This window comes from Eptesicus fuscus, chromosome 19 (genome assembly GCF_027574615.1).
Source record: "Eptesicus fuscus isolate TK198812 chromosome 19, DD_ASM_mEF_20220401, whole genome shotgun sequence".
NCBI lineage: Eukaryota > Metazoa > Chordata > Mammalia > Chiroptera > Vespertilionidae > Eptesicus > Eptesicus fuscus.
The window spans coordinates 21,106,999-21,129,000 of NC_072491.1; the positions used below are offsets into that span (position 1 = coordinate 21,106,999).

General features: G+C 36.7%; 1 protein-coding gene across 3 annotated transcripts in view; it reads right to left on the reverse strand.

Moving 5' to 3' along the window:
- CSMD3 (CUB and Sushi multiple domains 3) overlaps positions 1-22,002 on the reverse strand; it is a 923,077-nt gene that overhangs the window by 479,492 nt on the left and 421,583 nt on the right. For all 3 annotated transcript variants that reach the window (XM_054708474.1, XM_054708473.1, XM_008143384.3), the window contains one exon: positions 13,629-13,750. In XM_054708474.1, the coding sequence (XP_054564449.1) occupies positions 13,629-13,750 (122 nt within the window). The remainder of the gene's footprint in view (positions 1-13,628; positions 13,751-22,002) is intronic.

Sequence of the window (22,002 nt, forward strand, 5' to 3'; positions counted from 1 at the left end):
AAATGGGTGTCATAGGGTTTGTCAAACCTTCCCAAACATCCTATTAACCTTTCTTCCATGGTAGTTGGATTTTTAGTTGATGCCAAGTTACCCTAAATAAAACTATATTTTCCATTTCTCTTGCAGCTGACTATGATCATTTTGCTAAATTTTGGTGTAAACAAACAAACAAATAAATGTTTCTTTTTAGCAGATTGCAGAAACCGTTCTTAAGAAATAGCTTGCATTTGTCCATTGCCCCCCTTCTTTTTTCTCTCTTCCTGCAATATGCTGTATAGAATGTGTGAGACATCATGCTAGAACCTGAGGGTAGGGGTCCCTCCATAGGAATGGCAGAGTAGTGAGTTAGCCTGTCACCGAGGAATTCCTAAAGCAGAGCCCCCGTGAGTCTTGGACCACATATTGTTTAAATCACTCTTGTAATGGGGTTTTCTATCACTGACAGACAACCTGTCCTAACTGGTAAGTCTGTGTATCCTGCTACTTTTAATTAAGGATTTCTTTGTCTAGTCTCTCATTTTCCTCTCCTAAGGCAGGCCCCCAAATTTTATTTGGTTATATAAAGTATACTAATTGTCACCATTTATGTGAATTAATGTTTATGCTTAATTATCATACAGCACAGCTCTGATCATTCAAAAGCAATTACAATATTGAAATAAATGTGGTAGGGACACCAACAGTTAGTAATGGGAGGAGTAGTGGGGGGAAAAAAACTAAAAGAAAAATGGCTTTGTCTTTTGCATAATTTGTCTCCTTTTCCTTCCTTTTTTTTTTTTTTTTGTAAGAGTCACAGAAGTTCCCAGGAAAAGCTAATAAATATGCAAATACACCAGTGAGATTTTTACATGGGAACATTTAATCAGTTCTTTCTTTCTTTTTAAAAAAAATATATTTTATTGATTTTTTACAGAGAGGAAGGGAGAGGGATAGAGAGTTAGAAACATCGATGAGAGAGAAACATCGATCAGCTGCCTCCTGCACACCCTCTACTGGGGTTGTGCCCGCAACCAAGGTACATGCCCTTGACCGGAATCGAACCTGGGACCTTTCAGTCCCAAGGCTGATGCTCTATCTACTGAGCCAAACCAGTTTCGGCATAATCAGTTCTTTCAATATTTGTTAGAAATACTCCCACCTAACATTTAGTCATTTAGTACAGCTACTCTACTAAATGTTAAGGATGCAAGGACTCAAGCATGATTTTTGTCTTTAAAAGTTAAACTAAAGAAAATAGATGAGTAAACAGAAAATCACAGTATAAAATGATAATTGGTGAGCAAGTATGCAGAGTAGGATCCTAAACTAATCTAACAGATCACTGGAAAGGCTTCCATGAAAAAGTGAAACATGAATTGAGGCCTAGAGAATAAATAGCCAAGAATAACCAGGATCACACGTTTAAAGAGGTACAGAGTGTGGAAGGGTATTCCTTAAAGAGGGAGCAGCGTGTCCCAAAACAGAGGGCTCAGGTAACGCACTGGCATGAAGTAGACTGTTGGGGCACGACTCTTACCTATCTCAGAAAGGTGAGAGTCGTTCAGATTGCAGATCTATTTAATATTTTACCAAGGAAGTAGATATTTTATTTTACAATAAAATGTCACACTGGATTTGTCAACAGTCTCAGGGTAAGCAGTAAAATGAGATGAAGTTTTGCTAGTTAAAAAGTTGATTGATAATTTAAAAGAGAAATAATGGAAATCTAGAGGAGAGAATTAAGCAACTCTGAGGCACATTCATGAGCTATACTGAAGTAGTCAGATTTTTTATTTAGATGTGTGAACGAAGAAGAAAATAATTTATATTAAAAAAACTTGAATTCAGAATATTGAAGAACAAATTTTAATAATATGGCAGAGGAAGTTGAGTACTGAGAGAAGACTGAGAAGGTGGGAGAAAATTCAGGAATCAGAAAATAAAAAAAGCCAGGGGAAGAGAAAGTTTCAAAAAGCAGGAAGTAATCTGCAATGTCAATTACCCTCTACCTGTATTTTTTTTTAATTAAGTTGTATTGTTTAAACTATATTTTATTATAAAATATAACATGTACTATTGATATTTAAAACAGAATGCTTTTGTGAGCATAAAAGTAATAAAGGCATTGCTCTATCCAGGAATAAGCCTTTTAACATTATGAAATATTTATTTTTTCTTTGTTAATATTTGTGCGTTTTTTTAGAAGCCAGAGTTTATTTCTATTTAAAACAATGCTCACAGGGTTTTAAAGGGTCCAAAAGCCCAAAGATATTTGGGTTTAATAAAAATTATAGTCTAGTGTTTGCTTTCGCTGCCTCCATTTCACAATAGATATTTCTGAGCCTCTGGGTGTTTCTAAGGTTTGATAATTCTTCTAAGCTGAAAGGTGAATCTGAGTTTTGATGTGCTTCATAGAAAATGAACATTACAATAATAACAACAAAAACAATTCCAGAAACAGCCATTATCATTGCAAGAGAAAAATGTAGATGATTCCATAAGAAAGTGGCCACAGCAAATCCCAGTAGCAAAATGATTAATCCAATCTAAAAAAAAATCCAGATACATTTGTCCAAATCCTGGGGAAACCACCCCTGCCCTCTTCTCAGCAACCAGCTCTGCTGGTTAAAAGCTTGAGAAAGCGGGATCATGATGAGTCTTATCTGGCATTAAACTCAGCTCTTGGACAATGGAAACCAGCAAATACCCTTCAAGACGAAATTGATATTTGTTTATTTTTAGATGTCTATTCAACGTGCCCGCCTAGAGTAATTAATTTTATATAAAAGATTTCAACTAAATAAGTCATTTTGACAAGAGGACAGGTGCTGGGAATAATCAAGAAGTGCTATACAGACAGGTGTGAGTAAGCCACGAGGAGGGGAAATGAAGGTCAGCACCTCTGATAATCCCCCTGCACCCAAGGTGGGGGTGTCTTATAAATGGAGATCACAGCCACTCTGCCTGGCTTGGGGATAGGAGCTTCTAGTTTGTTTCTCTGATTTCTAACCTATTGACCTGCACTTTACTAGTACTCCTGAGCTCTTTCTGAATCATTACTTGGTAAGATGTGGTAAGCCCAAATGGCGTTGATTTCAGTTTATCCCTGAACTTCTCCTCAGGTTCACTCCCTCTAGTTTCTACTTAGTGTAGCAGACACTGTCAATACTCCACCCAGATCTCCCTGGATGCTTCTTGTCCTTTCTGTTAACTGTTTGCTATCTTCCATATTCATTTGCCTCTAAGTCTTCTGGAGACTGCCTTTGGGCTGTGGGAACTAACTGCTTTGTCCCGACATGAGCCCTGAAGGACCAGGTAACCCTTAGCCCACGATGATGGCATGTGGAGTAAGAGATCCCAGCTCCCCTGCTCCAATTTGGGATAAACTTTCAGATGTAATGTACATTGCATGGAATCAGGCAGCACCTGGGATTTTGCCTGAACTTGCACTCTTGCTTAACTATACTTATTTTCTATCTTACTTCCCCACTGTCTTAATCGTTTCCTGGGCACACTCTCTCAATAAATCACTGGCATACAAATCCTTACCTTAGGTGTGCTATTTGCAAAAGACAGCTGCAGCCTACAAAAAAATAACACTCTGGTCTCTGGCTGAGGTCTCAGACCTGGCACTGAGGTTTGGCATAGATCCTCAAACTCCAATTATTTGGCACAAAGAACTAGTGCCTAAAGTGGTCAGGCTAAATTAAGTGGCAAAAGGGTAGCTTCAGTGATGGAACAGTGACAATATGGAAAGACTCCTAATAATAGTGTTATGGTGGAAGTCAAGGGTGTTTTCTGACGCCTGCAGAGTGTATAGGAAGGAGCGCTGAGTGGGTATTCTATGGGTCTGAACACAAACCATGGGCTTAAGTGTTGCATTAAATGTATTTTACCATGTTATAAAATGGACCTTCATTACTTCTTTAATAAATAAAGAAAAGGATAAAGTACCTCTTAGAAAGGGACTGTATTCCCTTCTAGAAAAGGTTGGCCCTTTTTCCTGCATTTACGTTTGAAAAGGTAAGGGGAGAAACTCCCATCTATCCTGTCACTTCAACAGAAACCAAATCCGTGTGAGGATAATAGTGAAATTTTAGCAGAACTATATGAAACAGCCATGAACTCTGTTTTATGATAACGTTAGAGAAAATAATATACAAGTATAAATGTTATTTAATACAAATATAGTTTACATTTATTTATAAAGCAGTATAATGACAACAAAATATTTTCTGCCAACTGTCCACTAATTTTAGACTATGTGGCATAAAAATGCCTAATAATTTCTCACATGTTCCATATACATTGCTTATTCTATTAGTTTTTATTTATTTATTTATGCAACAAATGCTAACTGAACACCCACTATTAGCTAGGTACTATTTTTATGTTTGAACATCTTTAATTACTCAACATATCTAAACCTGTGTATTATAGTCTATCGGATAATATCATACACCTAAAATTTTTTTTGAAATAGGTCTGGTATAAATAATAGGCATTATAATACTTAACATTTTCAAGATTATTTCCAATGTATAAAGTGTTGTTTAACTTGTTGATCCTCCAACACTTGTATGGAATGGAAAGCATGGGTCATAATTCCTGCTTGAAATAGGAAGAAACAAGAGTCAAAGAGGTGAGCTAATCTACACAAGAATTCAGGGCTTTGCCTCTTAGATAAAAACTCTGTCCTTACATTATCTATAATAATCTATAATAATAAAAGCATAATATGCAAATCGACTGAATGGCCAAACAGCAGAACGACCATCCAGACGACCACACTATGACATGCACTGGCACCAGGCCAGCCAAAACGGGTGCGATGCAATTAGTTGGGGGGGGCCACCCACCCACTGCAGTCCACCAGTCAGTGGCCTGGGCCTCCCTCTTTGTGGCGATGGATCACGGAGCCCCCTTATCAATCGTCCCAAAGAGGGAGGCACAAGCTACCTGTCTGGCAGTATTGTGAAGGGTGGGCAGCACCTCCGTCTCTGGGCGAGTGATGGCAGGACTCCTGGACTGCGAGAGGGCGCAGGCCAAGCTGAGGGACCCCCCTCCAGTGCACAATTTCGTGCACCAGGCCTCTAGTTCTATATCTATACTAATAATAAAGGAATGTGCAAATTGTCTGCGACGCCATCACAGTAATAGTAACGACCAAATAACAGGCTGGCAGGCTGCGTGGGGCAACCAGGCTGGCAGGGGGGTTAGTGAGAGACGACCAGGCTGGCAGGGGGGGCACTTGGGAATGACCAGGCCAGCAGGGGGGCAGTTAGGGGCAATCAGACAGACAGGAAGGTGAGCAGTTAGGAGCCAGTGGTCCTGGATTGTGAGAGGGTGCAGGATCCCCAGAATCGGGCCTAAACCGGCAGTCAGACATCTCCCGAGGGGTCCCAGATTGGAGAGGGTGCAGGCTGGGCTGAGGAAACCTCCCTCCCCCGTGCACAAATTTCGTGCACTGGGTCTCTAATATAATAATAAGGAAGTTACATACATAAGTCAGGAAGTTTCAAAGTGGGTTCTTAAATATATACAATTTAAAATCATGCCAGCCACTGATCCTCTTCACTGGTGTACCTAGGTTATAGTAAACAATATTCTATGAATCCTAAGGTGCAAATATGAGCCAAATTTAGAAAGAAAAATTAAATATTCAGAGCCTTGTAGTACAAAAAAATATTGTGCTTTTGGCTAGTGTTACACAACATTAAAACAAAACAGTTAATTCTTATTCTTTTGATGATCAATTTTATTTCTTCTGACACTTGAGATGCCTGCTAAACTACTGAGAGTTATAACCTAAACTGAGGTTGACCTCATGTGCCTGTCTTTATTCTCTCTGAATTACATTCTTCTATGCTCAGTTAATTTAATCTTTCATTACTCCCAATGGATTTTATTTTCTCCATTGTGAGAATTGCTGACATCCTGGAGACATCAACATTATTCTTCTAATAATCATTCAATGTGGATAAAAGTGCATTCCACTTAAAGTGAGAACAAAAACTGGTCAAAATTTTTTTTAAAAATTGTGTTTCACATTTTTCCTCTTGGTTGTGCATATTACACTGAATAATTATTTAATTAAAAAGACTATTTGACTTTACCATTAATTTATATGTTTATATTTGAAGAATCATTAATTTATATGTTTATATTTGAAGAGTCACTTCTCCGAAGGACATTAGAAACCCAAGAAGTTAAAGGTAGCTAACATTACCATATATTGGGGTAGATTTCTCCTACTTATATACAGACAAGAACAGAGGAAATGTGCATATTATCAATTGGCAAAATATTCTGTAATGTATCAGAGGGCAAATTGGCAGAGCTAAACATTGCAAGACTCCTTATGCTAGATCAGAAGACAATAATAGAAACAGCAACTGTGTCATTACATCCTGCCTCAGTGTTCCTTGGTAACAAGTAATAAAAAAACAAAACTGTTTTGGCTGACTTAAGAAAAATATGCAAGTATATAAAAATATGGGGTAGTTCATAGAAATAATAAAAAGCTAAAAATCCCAGATTTAAGAAAGAACAGGAGCCCAGTAAGACTTTGGAAGTGAGGTAGTAGGAAAAAAAAAAGTGAACATAAGAAACATAATATGTGGTTAAGAATATTGTCTCTGAAAGTTACACTATGGTGTTGGAAAAATTATCTACCAGAATCTGTTTCTTTATCTGAATAATAATGGTACTGATGATATAAGAGTGTTGTAAAGCTTAAATTAAATGTTATATACAAGGGTTTAGAACAATGCCTATTATATAGTAGACATTTAATATAGATTAACTATTGCTATTAAATATTATTCTGGTCTCTTTTCTTCTTTAACTTTTATGTACAGAGAGAGAGAGAGAGAGAGAGAGAGAGAGAGAGAGAGAGACTGACTTGTTATTCCACTTATGCATGCATTCATTGCTTGCTTCTGGTATGTGCCCTGACTGGAGATCGAACCCAAAACCTTGGTGTATCAGTATGATGCTCTAACCAACCACGGGATATTTCCTTATTTGAAATTTGAGTTCCAGTTTTACAAAGCCCCCATTATAAACTCTTAGATTCTGTAATACCATGTTTTCTATTTTCTTCCTCCAGCAGTAAATATGGTGTCTGTGTATACGGTTATTGCTTCTATATTAATTTGTTATTTTCAAATTAAAACACCTGCATAAAAATCCTCCAAATGAATTCCATGTATTTTAAATAACTAATGTAGATTATACACTGAGTAGCCATATTATGATGATATCTGAACGCATAATAATCTGGCCACTCAGTGCATATTCCATGTAATAAAAGGCTAATATGCAAATTTTCCCCTCAACCAGGAGTTCGACCAGCAAGCAGGCTGGCCAACTGCCCATGTCCCCTCCCCCTGGCCAGGCTGGCCAGACCCCACCCATGAATGAATTCATGCACCGGGCCTCTAATTATATATATATATATTATATATATATATATACATAGTATATATATAGTATATGTATATATACTATGTATATATATTATATATACACACACATATATATATATGCATATATGTATATATGTATATATTATACACACGCACACACACACACTGAGTGGCCAGATTATGCGTTCAGAGTTCACAGATCATAATAATCTGGCCACTCAGTGTATTTCCTGACCAGACCTTGACTGATATATCCTTTGGTATCAAGAAGAGCCCAATAAATATATTCTCAATGATGGGATTTTGGAGAGTGCTTTGATTATTTTTTGGTCTTGACATGGAGCTCCTGGTCTGTAGAAAATGGCATAAAAATGATTTAATTCATTACTTGTGATTAGAATGAAACAGTTATTGAAGACAAGGCTTGAGGGGGCAAGACAACTGGTTGATGCATTTGATGACCATCATACCCAAAACTATTAGGATTATGGAAGGAGATGACTTTACTGAAGTCAGAAAAAAATTCAATTATAGTTTAAGTCATGGTCAGAGAACAAGAGTCCTTCTATGGTGACACTGTAGCACTGGGCAGATAGGGCTGAAACTTATACCCATGATTTAATTACACACATTGCATAATTATAGTGTATGACTAACTTATAGATTCACAATTTCTCATGTGAAAATTAGAGCAATAATTGAGAGTGATCCCGGAATCTGAAATAGAGACATCTGGATGCCTCAGAATAAAGCTGAGCATCTTAAAACCCCGTCTTCCAGAGTTGCCTCTGCCAATGGGAGCATTCCCTCCTCTCTTTCCATGAAGCCCCTACAGAAAGGTCACTTGAGGCAATTTCCTTGCAATGGGGCATTTATTCTCCTCAAGAGTCACCATCATCACCTTATATTATCTAAGGAGCAGTCAAACTAGTCAATATTTTCCCTGTACAATATGGTAGCTGCCAACAACATGTGGCTATAGAGCACTTGACATGGGGCTTGTCTGAATTGAGATGCCACTTAAGTACTAAACACATTTTGGATTTCAAAGATTTAGAATGAAAAAAAAAATGATGGTAAATTACCACATTAATACTTTTATGCTAATTAAATGTTGAAATTATAGTATTGGGATTAAACTAAATATAATACTAAAATTAATTCATCCTTTTAAAAGTGACTAATAGAAAGTGTAAAATTAAGTATGTGTCTCACAGTATATTTCTATTGGACAGTACTGGTCTAGAGAGCCTTCAAATACTTTTACACACATAGATCAAATATTTTTTAAAACTACTTTCTTACACAATTTTAAACAGACATCTATTTTCTTTTTAAATTCCAAGTGTGAGTAGATGCAAATAATGCAATTTCTACTATACTCTAATATTACAAATACCTTGAATATAGTTTTCTTAAAATCTTGCATCATTAGTTTATTTGACTTCTATAAAATGTTCATATGTTAAAAATGGATAAACTATAAAATTAATCAGACAAGTCAGAAATTATTTCTGTTCTAAAAGCCAAACTTTGTGTTTCAATTCAATTGTTATGTAATATATTTCTATGTATTGTGAATTCTAGTTCTAGGATAGATAGAGATAAACAGGAAGATAGATATATTAAAAATAGATGTATAGTTAGATGGATGATAGATAATGATAGATAGATAGATAGATGATAGATAGATAGATAGATAGATAGATAGATAGATAGATACTTATGTGCACAGATGCATAAATAAAGATATGGGGCATTTAATAAGTTTGTTGTTTGACTAAAATAAGATTGTCTCCTTCAAATATATCTTAGTGAATCTATGTTTGGATTTGTTCTCAAGGACTCTTACTTAGGAGCTGTGATTCTGAATTTCTTACTCTGAATGTTCAGAGTTTTATTTACACTAAGGTGAAGTAGGATATTAATATTTCAGCTGGAAAAGTAATGTATGCCTTTCTTTTGTCACTGCACAAGATAATCATAAAAGGGAGAGTGGTAAAAGAGAGCAAACAGATAGAAGAGGGTCATCAGGCAGGACAGTGGTAGTAAGTGGAATATCTTCAAATGGTGTCCAGGCAACTCAGGTACACCTTGGGAATTATTTTTGTAACCCACATACCTGAGATTAAAGACAAATGCACTAGACCCACCTATAATACTGAGGAAGATCATCTTTATAAAAATTAAAAAACTGTTCAAGACAGAAAATTATTTCACACATAGCAGATCATAGATGCATATCTTAATGCAAAGAGAATAATTAATTCAATGATCAGATTATTTAAAATATCAGCTCTAATATTTTAATTTGCTATTATGAAGAAATCCTCAATTGTACCCATTACTGAAATGCTATAATTAAATGAAATATTCCCTTACAGAAGCTTCTGAAAGGGGTATAAAATAACCTTAAAATTACATATTACTTTAAGATTGTAATGCTCGGTCATTATATTTTACAAGAGGCCCAGTGCATGAAATTCGTGCACTGGGGAGGGAGGGGTTCCTCAGCCCAACCTGAACCCTTCTCCAATCCGGGAGCCCTTAAGGGATGTCCAACTGCCAGTTTCAGCCTGATCCAATCCGGGACCTCTGGCTCCTAGCTGCTCACCTGCCTGCCTGCCCTAACCACTCTGCCTGCCTGCCTGATCCCCCTAACTGCCCTCCCCTGCTGGCCTGGTTGCCCCTATTACCTTTTTTTTTAATCTTATCCCCTTCACACACAATTGTATTTGACTTCCTTATTGGCTTCTCCCTCTCACACAATTTTTCTCTCTCCTTTTATGTAACACTTTTTCCTACTGACTCATCATTTATAAACTTTTCTTCCCTCCTTATTTCCTACTTCTGTTCCATCATCCTTCTTCCCATCTTTCTCCTACCCTCCCTCCCTCCCCACATTCCTTTTTTCCTTTATCTTTACCCTTCCCCTTCCTCCCCTTTTCCTTCCTTCCCACCTTATTTTTTTTTCCACTTCCTCCCTTGGACCTGCTTTGCTCCTTCCCCCATTTCTTCCTTCTTCCCATTCTCCTTTTAAGCTCTACTAGCTCCCCTTTAAAACTTTTCTTCCTTCCCTCTTTCTCTCTCATCCTACCTTTCCCATATATTCTTCTCTACTTCCACTGTTTTAATATCTATCTATCTACCTACCTAATTATTCACTATCATTTATTATCTTTTCTTTTCTGACTCCTACTTTTAAAATCTGTCCCCAGTACACAACTATACTTGATTTTCATTACAGCTCCTACAGTTCACGCATACATCCTCTTTCTTTAACTCTGCTCTCTACTGACTCCTTCATAAAGTTCTTCTTTCCCCTCCCTCCCTTCATAAAGCTTCCGTGGGAGGGGGGGAGGCGTGAACCCCCAGCCCAGGGCTCAGCCCCAGCCAGGTGTTCGCCGCCCCCCCTTCCCTGGACTCCCCACCACCATCCTGCTCCCATTCCCTGTCCAGGATGCCCGGCCCAGCGAGGGTGGCCGAGGCCCACATGGAAATCGGTGTGAAGCAGGAGCGCCTCCACCTAGAAGGCCTCGGACCATCCACCACTCCATCCCGGACCCATGAGTGCCTCCCTCACCAGGCACACCTGCTCCCCCCCCCCCCCGCCTGAGGTAGCCACCCCCTCCCTTGTGAAGCCCTGCATTTCCTTCCCTTTTCCATTCCTGCATCTTTTTCTTGTTCCCTTTCTGTATTTCTGTCTCTCCTCTCGGCCTGTCTGCATGCAGGCCTGCCTTCCTCTCCCTCTCCTTTCTTATCTCCTCCTATCGTATCCTATCCTACCTACCCCGGGCCTTGCAGCTACCTGAACAGAGGGCGGGGATGCAGCCTGCTGATCGGGTCATGACTTGACACTGTAATGGATAATTTGCATATTTCTATATTATTAGTATAGATTTTTAGTAAGTTTAATGGCAATGTTGATAGAATGATCAGTAAAATGACTATAATTTAATGTTTAATGTTTTTAGTATAAGACACAGTCATCTATAAGTTATTCTGCCACATAATCAAATGTGGAAGTAAAAAGTATGTAGTGTTTTTCTACATTAATACATAAGTTAAATCTCTCAAATAACTGAAGAGAAGCAGCATATTTATTTTTTTAAATTTATTTCTTTATTGATTTCAGAGAAGAAGAGAGAAGGAGAGTCCATTGGGGACTGAGCCCGCAACCCAGGCATGTGCCCTTGGCTGGAATCGAACCTGGGACCCCTCAGTCCACAGGCTGACACTCTATTCACAGAGCCAAGCCAGCTAGGGCAAGCAGCATATTTCTTGATGAGATGGAAACATTTGGCAATGATAATCACTATCATTTAAAGTGATCCTACTCTGAACCAGACATTTTACACTTTCTTATCTAATCAGTAAAACAACTTTATGATATGGTGTTATTATATCTAAAATATTAAAAAACACATAAAACTGTGCTCAGAGGACTCTAGGATAAGACCTGCCTAAAATTGTATAATTAGTCAAGAGGGAAAGCCCAGATAGAAAACCAGTTCCATCCAGTTTCATTTAGTTTCAAATCTCAGAGTTTTTTCACCTACCATATATTTGTTTTGGACATTTAGAATACAATGATTACTTTTCAAGTTTACCAAACATAATGAAAAATATGAGCAATAACATTTGGAGAAAATTACAGCTATCAAGGAATCAAGAAGGCTGGTTAATTAGGAGAGCTGTGTTGTCTATAGTTCATGCCAGTAACTGCCTTCCAAAACGACTTTCTACTGTGATGATCCCTGGAAGCAAAACTATAAACAGTATTTTTCAAACTATGTGTTGTAACTTCTTAGTGCACCGTGACATTGATTTAGTGAGGCATGAACAATACTTTAAAAATAGATTACAATAAATTAAAAAAATAGAGAAGTACACTTTTGTAGTAAGATAAAATATTATTTTGGGACACTGTGTGTGTGTGTGTGTGTGTGTGTGTGTGTGTGTGTGTGTGTGTGTAGGATCTGGGACACAATAGCACAATGTAAAATATAATTCTAACTGTGTGTCACGATTAACAATGCTTGAAAACCAATTTTTATACATTATATGAAAATGGAGGTAAACTAACAGATTAAACATTAATATTCTCAGTCAGCTATTTGAAAAAAGTATAAAGAGGTGAAAGTAATTATGTCCTCCTTAGAAAATACATTGGAATTTTTTTTAATTTTTTTTTTAGGGAGAAAGAGAAGAGATAAAAGTTTGGCAGATTAGGTAAGATAAACAAGAAGAGATGTGACGACCTCTGTGAAACTTCAGGTAACTCAGTAATGAGAATAAATTAAATTTAGCAGAGCAGATATTGTATAGAATAGAACATAATTACCACATTTTGATGAAAATTATAGGTAATTACCATGACACAAAAAGATTTTATATCTCCATGCAGGATTAATTCAAAGTGTTTGTTCTGTATTTCACAATGAACTCACTCCACGCTTATCTTAGTGTAAGATACTTACATCTTAGAGTGAGATATAGTCTCATAAATAGGATAAGCTGTGTATCTTATAAAGTTCACAGCTCTGACCTTTACTATTTATGTGATCTTAGGCAAGTTATTTAGCCTCTCTGTTAAATGCAGAAATAAAACTACCTCATGGGGGGGGGTTGTTATGAAGATTAAATAATTCATGAAGAGTGCTGCAAATTTTACCTGGCATGTTACATACATATCTGGATGTATTAGTCACTTTTAGTGAAACAGAAAGACAACCTAACCTTTTCAGGTGTTAGAATATGAACTTCTATTAGCGCAGGGCACATTAAAATCAACAATTTATAATAAAAAAAAAGCTGTGTGGCAGTAGAGAAACATTAAAAGTCAGCTATGTTTAAAAACACCATATCCCTGAATAATATGTCAAGCAAAAAAGATATGAAGTGAAAAGCCATTATTCATGGCTTCTTTTTTAAAAAAAGAAATATACACTTACAACCTTCCAAAACATGTCTCAGAAAACATTAATTTATAATGTTAATGTGTTGACAATTATATGTTAGTAACTGGGAGTAAAATTGTATTATTTTAAATTTATTTTTTCAAAAACATTCAGATAAGTTTATGTTCTATATAACAGGTAAGTAGAAAATACTGCAGAGATCATACTTGAGACATGAATTTTCTTTGCCGCACTTTCCTCACAATCTCTTTGTCTTTGGCTCTGTGATTACGCTTTTCTCCCACGGTGACGTCCTTACCTTATTTGTATTCACCGCTGTGATGACCCAGACGCACTGTGCATTGCTGTCATACTGGAAGGGAAAGTTGGGAGACGTAAAGGTTCCGCTTGGTCCTTGAAGATTAGAGCCACATGTCTTCACTGGAAGAGAAATTGCATTTTAAAAGATGAGCATATACCAACCAGGTGCAAAATCATAGCGATGAAATAACTTGCAAATGGATTTTAAATGCAAAATTGCACAATTATAACTGCGTTGATATATATATATATATATATATATATATATATATATATATATATATATATATATGACGACTTGGTAATGTTCATTTATCAAAATGAGGGTGATTTTTACACACTGCAGTTCACGAGCTCAATATTTTCAACAACAATGGAAAACTAGTGATGAGTAAGTGTGAGGCATGATGAAATGTCTTCTGACTACAAATAGGTTAGTTTAATTAGAGAAAGGTATATTTATCCAATATTATGTTAACAAAAATCTACAGAGAAAGAAGCAAAGCCTTGGATTGGTTAAGCAATCTAAAGGGTAGAGTTTATATTTATTCATTTATATTTATTAAATACCCTAGGACACATAATAACATAATTGAGGCATAAATATTAAAACTACTCTTTCTGTTCTTATCACTGTGAATTAAACCACTCAGACTGCACAAAGAGCTACACTAAAATAATTTAAAGTCCCACAAAAGTTAAATGTTATAATATTTCCTCTAACCCTTCTTTCTTCTACTTAACAAAAGAGCTTGTCACCACACTGCATCTGTCTTCACTTCCATCTTTTTCTTTAACTTGAAGTGTATATCTTATGGTGAATTAATGATTACTTTTCATTTTTTTCTTGTTTTTGTCTGATTTATAAATTCTAAACAATAAAGCTATGTCATTTTGTAATGAGAAAATAATTATTTTTTCTCCAACATTAACTACCAATCTTTAATTTCCTATTCACTGACTAATTTCTTTATATTCTTGTATGCTTACTATTTCATTTTCTTCTCTTCCATTCACTCCTTTTTGTTGTTTTCAAGTCACATGGTATAAATAGTCCCATCTTGGCTGATTTTAAGCTACCAAAGGCTTATCAAGACCTCACCAATTTCTGAATATTTCACAATTGGCTCTTTTTACCAGCTCTATTGACTAGTTAAAATGTGATTTTGTGTAAGTTGAAGGTGCACAACATTATTTGATAAATGTACATTGCAAAATAATAAAGTCAGTTAACATAAGCACTTCAAATAATTATTATTTGTATATGTGCTTATGTGGTAGAATATTTGAGATCTCTTACACTTTTTTAGCAATATGTTAATACAATATTATTAACTATAGTCACCATACTGTACATTAGATCACCAGAAGTTATTCATCTTATAACTGGAAATATATTTCCTTTAAACAAAATCTCCCCATTTCTCCTAACACCACCAGCCACACCTCTGGCAATTTATACTCTATTTCTATGAGTTTTTCTTTTTTAGGTTTCATATATAATTGAGATCACTACAACATTTTATACATCATCCATGTTCACTACTCCACTTTCTTCCCTCCATTTACTTTTAAAAGCATTGTAGTCTGATTTCTCTCATTCCAATGTTGAAATTGCATTCTCAATGCTAACAAAGATTACCTACTTGCTAAATTTAATAACATCTCTTCATTTTTTCCACAAACTTAATCTCCAGCAGTAACTGAAAGTAATGATAAACTTTGTTTGGAATTCCCTTCCTTCCCTCACACAGCCCTGAACTCTCTTGATTCTTGGTTCCATTTGTTAATATTAGTTATGCTCCATACCCTGTGTCCTGGTTCTATTTTTTATCTGACCCTGAAATAGCATAATTATAAATTGACTTAATGGCCAATTTTCTCTTTCTTTATTTTTTTTATTTTTTTTTAAATATATTTTATTGATTTTTTACAGAGAGGAAGAGAGAGGGATAGAGAGTTAGAAACATCGATGAGAGAGAAACATCGATCAGCTGCCTCTTGCACACTCCCCACTGGGGATGTGCCCACAACCAAGGTACATGCCCTTGACCGGAATCGAACCCGGGACCCTTGAGTCCGCAGGCCGACGCTCTATCCACTGAGCCAAACCGGTTTCGGCTTTTCTCTTTCTTTAATGATCTTTCCGAATAGTTCATCCAATTCACTTCTACAATGGTCACTTATATATTGATAGCTTTCAAGCCTGCATCAATAATTTTGCCATCTATCTTGATTTAGAGAGTAACTAGAGGCCTGGCGCATGAAATTCATGCATTCAGAGGGCCCAGCCTGTGCCCTCTCACAGTCCAGGATCCCTTGGGGGATGTCCGACTGATGGCTTAGGCCTGCTCCCTAAGCTGTCAGTCAGACATCCTTAGTGCTGTCTCTCCCGCCACTGCCACTATGCTCACCAGCCTTGAGCCTGGCTTCTGGCTAAGTGGTACTCCCCCTATGGGAGCACACTGACCACCAGGACGCAGCTCCTGCATTGAGTATCTGCCCCCTGGTGGTCAGTGCATGTCATAGCAACCAGTTGTTCCACAGTTGGGTCGATTTGCATATTAGCCTTTTATTATATAGGATTTTCTGTTTGCTGGACATTCCATTAAATGTTTTAAAGACTTTTTAAAATATATTTTTATTGCTTTTCAGAGAGGCAGGGAGAGGGAGAGAGAGATAGAAACATCAATGATGAGAGAGAATCATTGATTGGCTGCCTCCTGCAGCCCCACAGAGAGGATTGAGCCTGCAACCCAGGCAGGTGCCCCTGACTGGAATTGAACCTAGGGCCCTTCAGTCCACAAACTGACGCTCTATCCAATGAGCCAAACTGGCTAGGGCTTAAATATGTTTTTAATTAAACCTTTCTTATCTAACCCCTCTCCACACATAAGTACTCCTCTTTTAAAAATCTTTTTTTTTAAATATATTTTATTGATATTTTACAGAGAGAAAGGGAGAGGGATAGAGAGTTAGAAACATCTATCAGCTGCCTCCTGCACACCTCCTACTGGGGATGTGCCCGCAACCAAGGTACATGCCCTTGACCAGAATCAAACCTGGGACCTCTTGGTCCACAGGCCGACACTCTATCCACTGAGCCAAACCAGTTAGGGCTCTTCTAAACATCTTGCTTTCCTTCTTCCCCTCTCAATACCCACTGCTTCATATCATCTTTTTCCAGGACTAGAAATAGCTACTTAAATCCTTCCTATACTCCATTTTCTCTCTCTGTTTCCTCTTCGCTAGTGTTACTAATTTCTCTTTTTAAAATACAGATTTGATTATTTTACTAAATTAAAACTGGCTTATATAGAACATAAAATGATTCCTGTGAGGACCTAGATTGCTTTTCCAATACAATTTCCTGCCACTTTATACAACCATATGTGCAACTTCTGCCAGAAAAGAATTCTTGCTCTTCCTTAAATGTACCATACCCTTTACAATTTTCTACTTTTGCTATGATGGTCTCAAAGTCTAAAATTTTATTCCTCCTTGCATTTGCCTGCAAAAATCGTAATTATTTAAACAGAGCCATGCTGATGTGCCACTTTTTCTATAGGAAGTGTTCCCTCCATTCAGGGTTCTGTAATGGATAATAGTACTCACGGCACATTATTTGAGTAGGTGTGTAAGTGCTAGTGACTAATAGAAAATGTAGTTATAAATATTTTAAGAACTTATAGCAATACAAAATTTACAGCAATCAAATGATTGGTTTGAAGTTAGTAGAATGAGCTTTCTGATGGGACATAGTGCTTCTCTGAGTGGCACTTACTACTTGGTAATTCTATTACATGCTTCTATTATATTTCTAAAATGTAATATGCACTTACAGTCTATTGTGGACAAGGCCTTGCTTATCATCTTCATTCATTAACTCCTGCAGTGGCTTTCATGATGCAACAATGTTTGCTATAGGAATACCCAAGTTCCTTGGCATACCTCTTAAATAGACTATAAAATAAGTGTACTCTACATGCTGATAAAGAATCCTTAGCAATATGTTTCAGAATGAGAAATTTTCCGTTTTGAAAATGATTTTCTTTCATATAAAAATAAAGAAAAAAAATCCTCATAAAATGACAGGTAAAAATCACCTGTAAATATGTTATTCTTCCTGCTTGTTACAGTCATCCAAACCAAAGAGTAACCCACTTAAAAAGTTAGGTTTTATTTTTACAGACATTTTCCTTTTTCAGGTGTATGTGCTTTTACACACATCTTGCTTTGTTGTTGTTTAAATAGGTTTTTATTGATTTTAGAGAGAGGAAGGGAGAGGGAGAAAGAAAGAGAAACATCAACTGGTTGCTTCCTGGATGCCCCCTACTGGAGATCAAGCCAGCAACCCCGGGCATGACTGGGTATCAAACCAGCAACCTCCTGGTGCATGGGAGGATGCTCAACCAACTGATCCACACTGTCCGAGCTTGTTATTTTTGTGTGTGGGGGGTTTTGTTGTTGTTGTTGTTGTTTGTGTGTTTTAAGAAATTGAGCTAATTCCATATATATTCCTCAGAAATTATATTTTGTTTGCCTTTTTGTTTTTACATATCATTATGACTATTCCAAATTAGCATAAGCAAATGTATTTAATATATTGCAACAGTGCAAACAAGCAATAGCTGATACAAGTATTGCAAATTTTGGAGAGCCTTTCACTAAGAGAATAATATATGACAATTAGTTTACATAATTCTGGGTTGAGGAATAAAAAGTTATGTTTTTGTCTAATCAGGCTTTTACTATCTCAGAAAAATAGCCTTGTTACTAAAATTATTTCATGACATATAAAACATGGAAAATGATGGATACAGCCTGACTGGCATGGCTCCATGGTTGAGCATCCACCTATGAACCAAGAGGTCATGGTTCTATTCTGGGTCAGGGCATATGCCCAGGTTCTGGGCCCAATTCCCAGAGGTGGGTATGCAGGAGGCAGCTGATCAGTGATTCTCGCTCATCATTGATGTTTATATCTCTTTCTCCCTCTCCCTTCCTCTCTGAAGTTAATAAAAATACACTTTTAAAAAATGATGGACCCACTATAAAATCAATTTGAATTCAGTTATATTTATAATTTTTCTTTTTCTTTTTTCACCTGTGAGCTGGGAAACATTGTGATCTTCCCCTTAGCAAAAGTATTCTTTTTTTCTATCTTCCAATATCCACTGTTACTTTATTGCTCATTAGACAGGGACTAGGATAAAAAAAGTAATAGTGTTAAATTTCCTCTGAGAATAACTGGCCATTGGCCATGGAATAAACTATATTTCTTTGGTTACACAAGAGGTGGTGGACAAAGCAGGTGACACTAATTTTAACTTAGTAGAGTTTCTATTTCTTCTAGACTATCCAACTCGTACCTTGAAATTAGATAGGTTAGTAAGTTATACTAATAACTATGTAATAATAAATAAGTATGAACAGCTCAAATTTTATAAAGTGCATCAAGTGAGAGTGGCTCAGACCTTGGGAAATATCCCAATAAGAGTCTTAGTTGTTTAATGGTTTCCAATGGGGCCTTGTAAGGCAGGACAGAAAATACTGTTAGGGACAAATATGAAATTCCCAGAAGTATATAAATGCTGGTCCCTGATGATGGACAACTTCTATTAGACCTTGGAAACTGAACACGGAGAGACATGGTGTGGCTACTTTCTAGACTTAAAAGGGAATTATCCCTGGTCTCACAGAGATAAGCTAGTGCAGGTGCTACCCACTATTTCTTCCTAATCCTTCTTTGTCCATCCACCACCATTGGTATTTGAACTCTATCCTTACCATCTACACTTTGCAACATGCTTGTGTTTTCATCATGACCTTCAAATAAAGCACAACGTGGGGTTTTGGGGGATGGATTTTAATTATTTATTTTCTCTCCAGGAGGCAAAGAATTTCCTCTGGGACCTAGTGAAGCCCAAGAGGGAAAAGTAAGAGACTGGTAACAGTGTTCCCAGTGACTTAATTATAATTTTAAAAATGTTAATTTATTTTGTATTCTAGGCTAATGAAATAAGCACATTATCCTATATAATAAAAGAGAAACATGTAAATTGACCGTACCTCCACTACACTCACCAGCCAATCAGGAGTGAGTATGCAAATTAACCCAAACAAGATGGCAGGTTGATTTGCATACACAGGCGCTGGGCGGAGAGCAGAGCAGGAGAGCCTGCGGAGAGTGGAGCAGCTTGGGGAACTTGGCTCCCCAAGCCGCCAGACGGAGACTAGAGAGGGAGAGCTGGTGGCTTAGAGGACTTGGCAAAGTGGGAGGCCATGGGTCGGAGACAGAGCAAGAAGGGAAAGGGGAGCACCAGGAATTCTGGGAGTAGTAGTTCTGGTGGCAGCCCCAGGACCAGAAGCAGAAGCCCAGAGCGCGGGGAGCACCAGAAATGCTGGGAATCGTAGCTCTGGTGGCAGATGGATCTCCTAGACACTAGCGCAAAATGAGCCTGGAGCAAGTTACTGTTGTGGTGGGAGATGGAGGGAAAGCAAAGGTGAGAGTGTCTAGGAAAAATTAAAGGGAAGATATCCTAAAACTTCCAGGAAATCTCCACCAATGAAGCAAAGAAAATAAAAGCCTCTATTATTCTGTGAGCAACACACCAAACTGGGTTGGGGTCTCAGACAATTCGCTCATATGATTGCAAAGACAGACAGAAACTCCCAGATTGGAGAGGGCTGCCCTGAGGGTTCCCAGATTGAAGAGGGTGCAGGTCGGGCTGAGGGACCTACCCCCCGTGCACGAATTTTTGTGCACCGGGCCCCTAGTCTATTATAAATATTAAGGTTGGTTGTTTAAGAGAATCAGAATTATTATAGTTTGGAAATTTCAATAAGAATCTAGAATTTAAAACACTCCATGTCTATGATATAAACTAATATTAAGATTTTTATCATATATTTTATAGCATATATTATATAAGCTGACATAAACTACTATCATAGCAATATCTGATTAATGCCAAATTAATGGCAAAGCAAAATTAATATTTTATTATTCATTGATCAAATATGTTCTACACTTAAAAAAATATGACCTAATGGTTAAGAGTTTTTAATCAGTGAAATATTAAATCAAATTGTTCACTGGGAAAAAAATCAATGTTTATATTTCAATGTATATTTTTCTAATAAATTCTACCTACTCAATATTAGATAATATATGTTTAATTCATTTGTAAAAGTTAAATGCTGTGAACTTTTATTCTGCAAATTTACATATTTCACAAACATTAAGTCAGTGCAAATTCTCTTTGAAACACTATGCTGGATATTGGAGGTGGCAAGGTAAAATATTGTTAGGGACAAATATGAAATGACCAGAAATGGATAAATATTGGTCCCTGATGATGGACCTCATAGTCTAGCAGAAAAGTAAAATACTAAACTAGTAGATAGAATTGGATTTATAAGAGGCTAGGAGAGTAAATAGATCAGGAAAGGCTATGGATTTAGATAAAAAGTCAGGAAAGGCTATTCGTAGGAAGTGACATAGAAAAATAATTGTTTTGTTTCTACATTTGGCCCCTCACCCATCCCCCTCTCAGAATAATTTGGTAGTCTTTTCCTATGGCTTTTGTAGAAACCTTATAAACAACAAACTCATTCTAATCAAATTGGGGTGAACTTGTACACAATGACCCAGTTTCCATTTCCATGGCAACATTTCATGAGACATTATCTTTTAAAATTAGCATGTGATCATTACTATTAGAGATGGCTAAATTGAAATGCTTTAGGACCATTCTAAGAAAAAAATCACACCATGTTGGCAGATGAATGTGCTTTGAATATAAAACAATGCACTTTGAAAAAAGGACTTTCAGAAAATGTATTGGTTTGGAAAATTAAATAACGTCTAAGACAGAAGTCATAGGAAGTACTAAAGATCTATTAGCTGAAACAAAATAAATATTTCCAAAGTGGTAAAAAATACTTAATAAATTGATACAAATATTTTTAATTAAGGGATTAGTAATCTAGGAAGGGGGGAAATGCTCAGAAAATGAAAAGGGTTGGGAAATTTTCAACTCAGATCAGAAAATATTTACTGTAAAAAAATTAATAAAAATTGGTAGAAGCCTATTATCAAAGCGGACAAAGGAAAATAGGACATGTGAGAAGAACAGCACCAGAAATAGAGTGTCTGCTCTCTTAATGGACATAAATAGGAACTCTGAAGTTTTTACACAGAAAGTAGAATTCCATTAAAAAGATACAGATTTATGGATTGAATCACAATTTTAATCTTTCTGCATGACATCTGCATATATATATATATATATATTTTGAAGGACTATGTTCAACCACACTTCATCTTTTTCTTGCACTTTCTTTCTGGGATGTAAACTCCTAGTAGT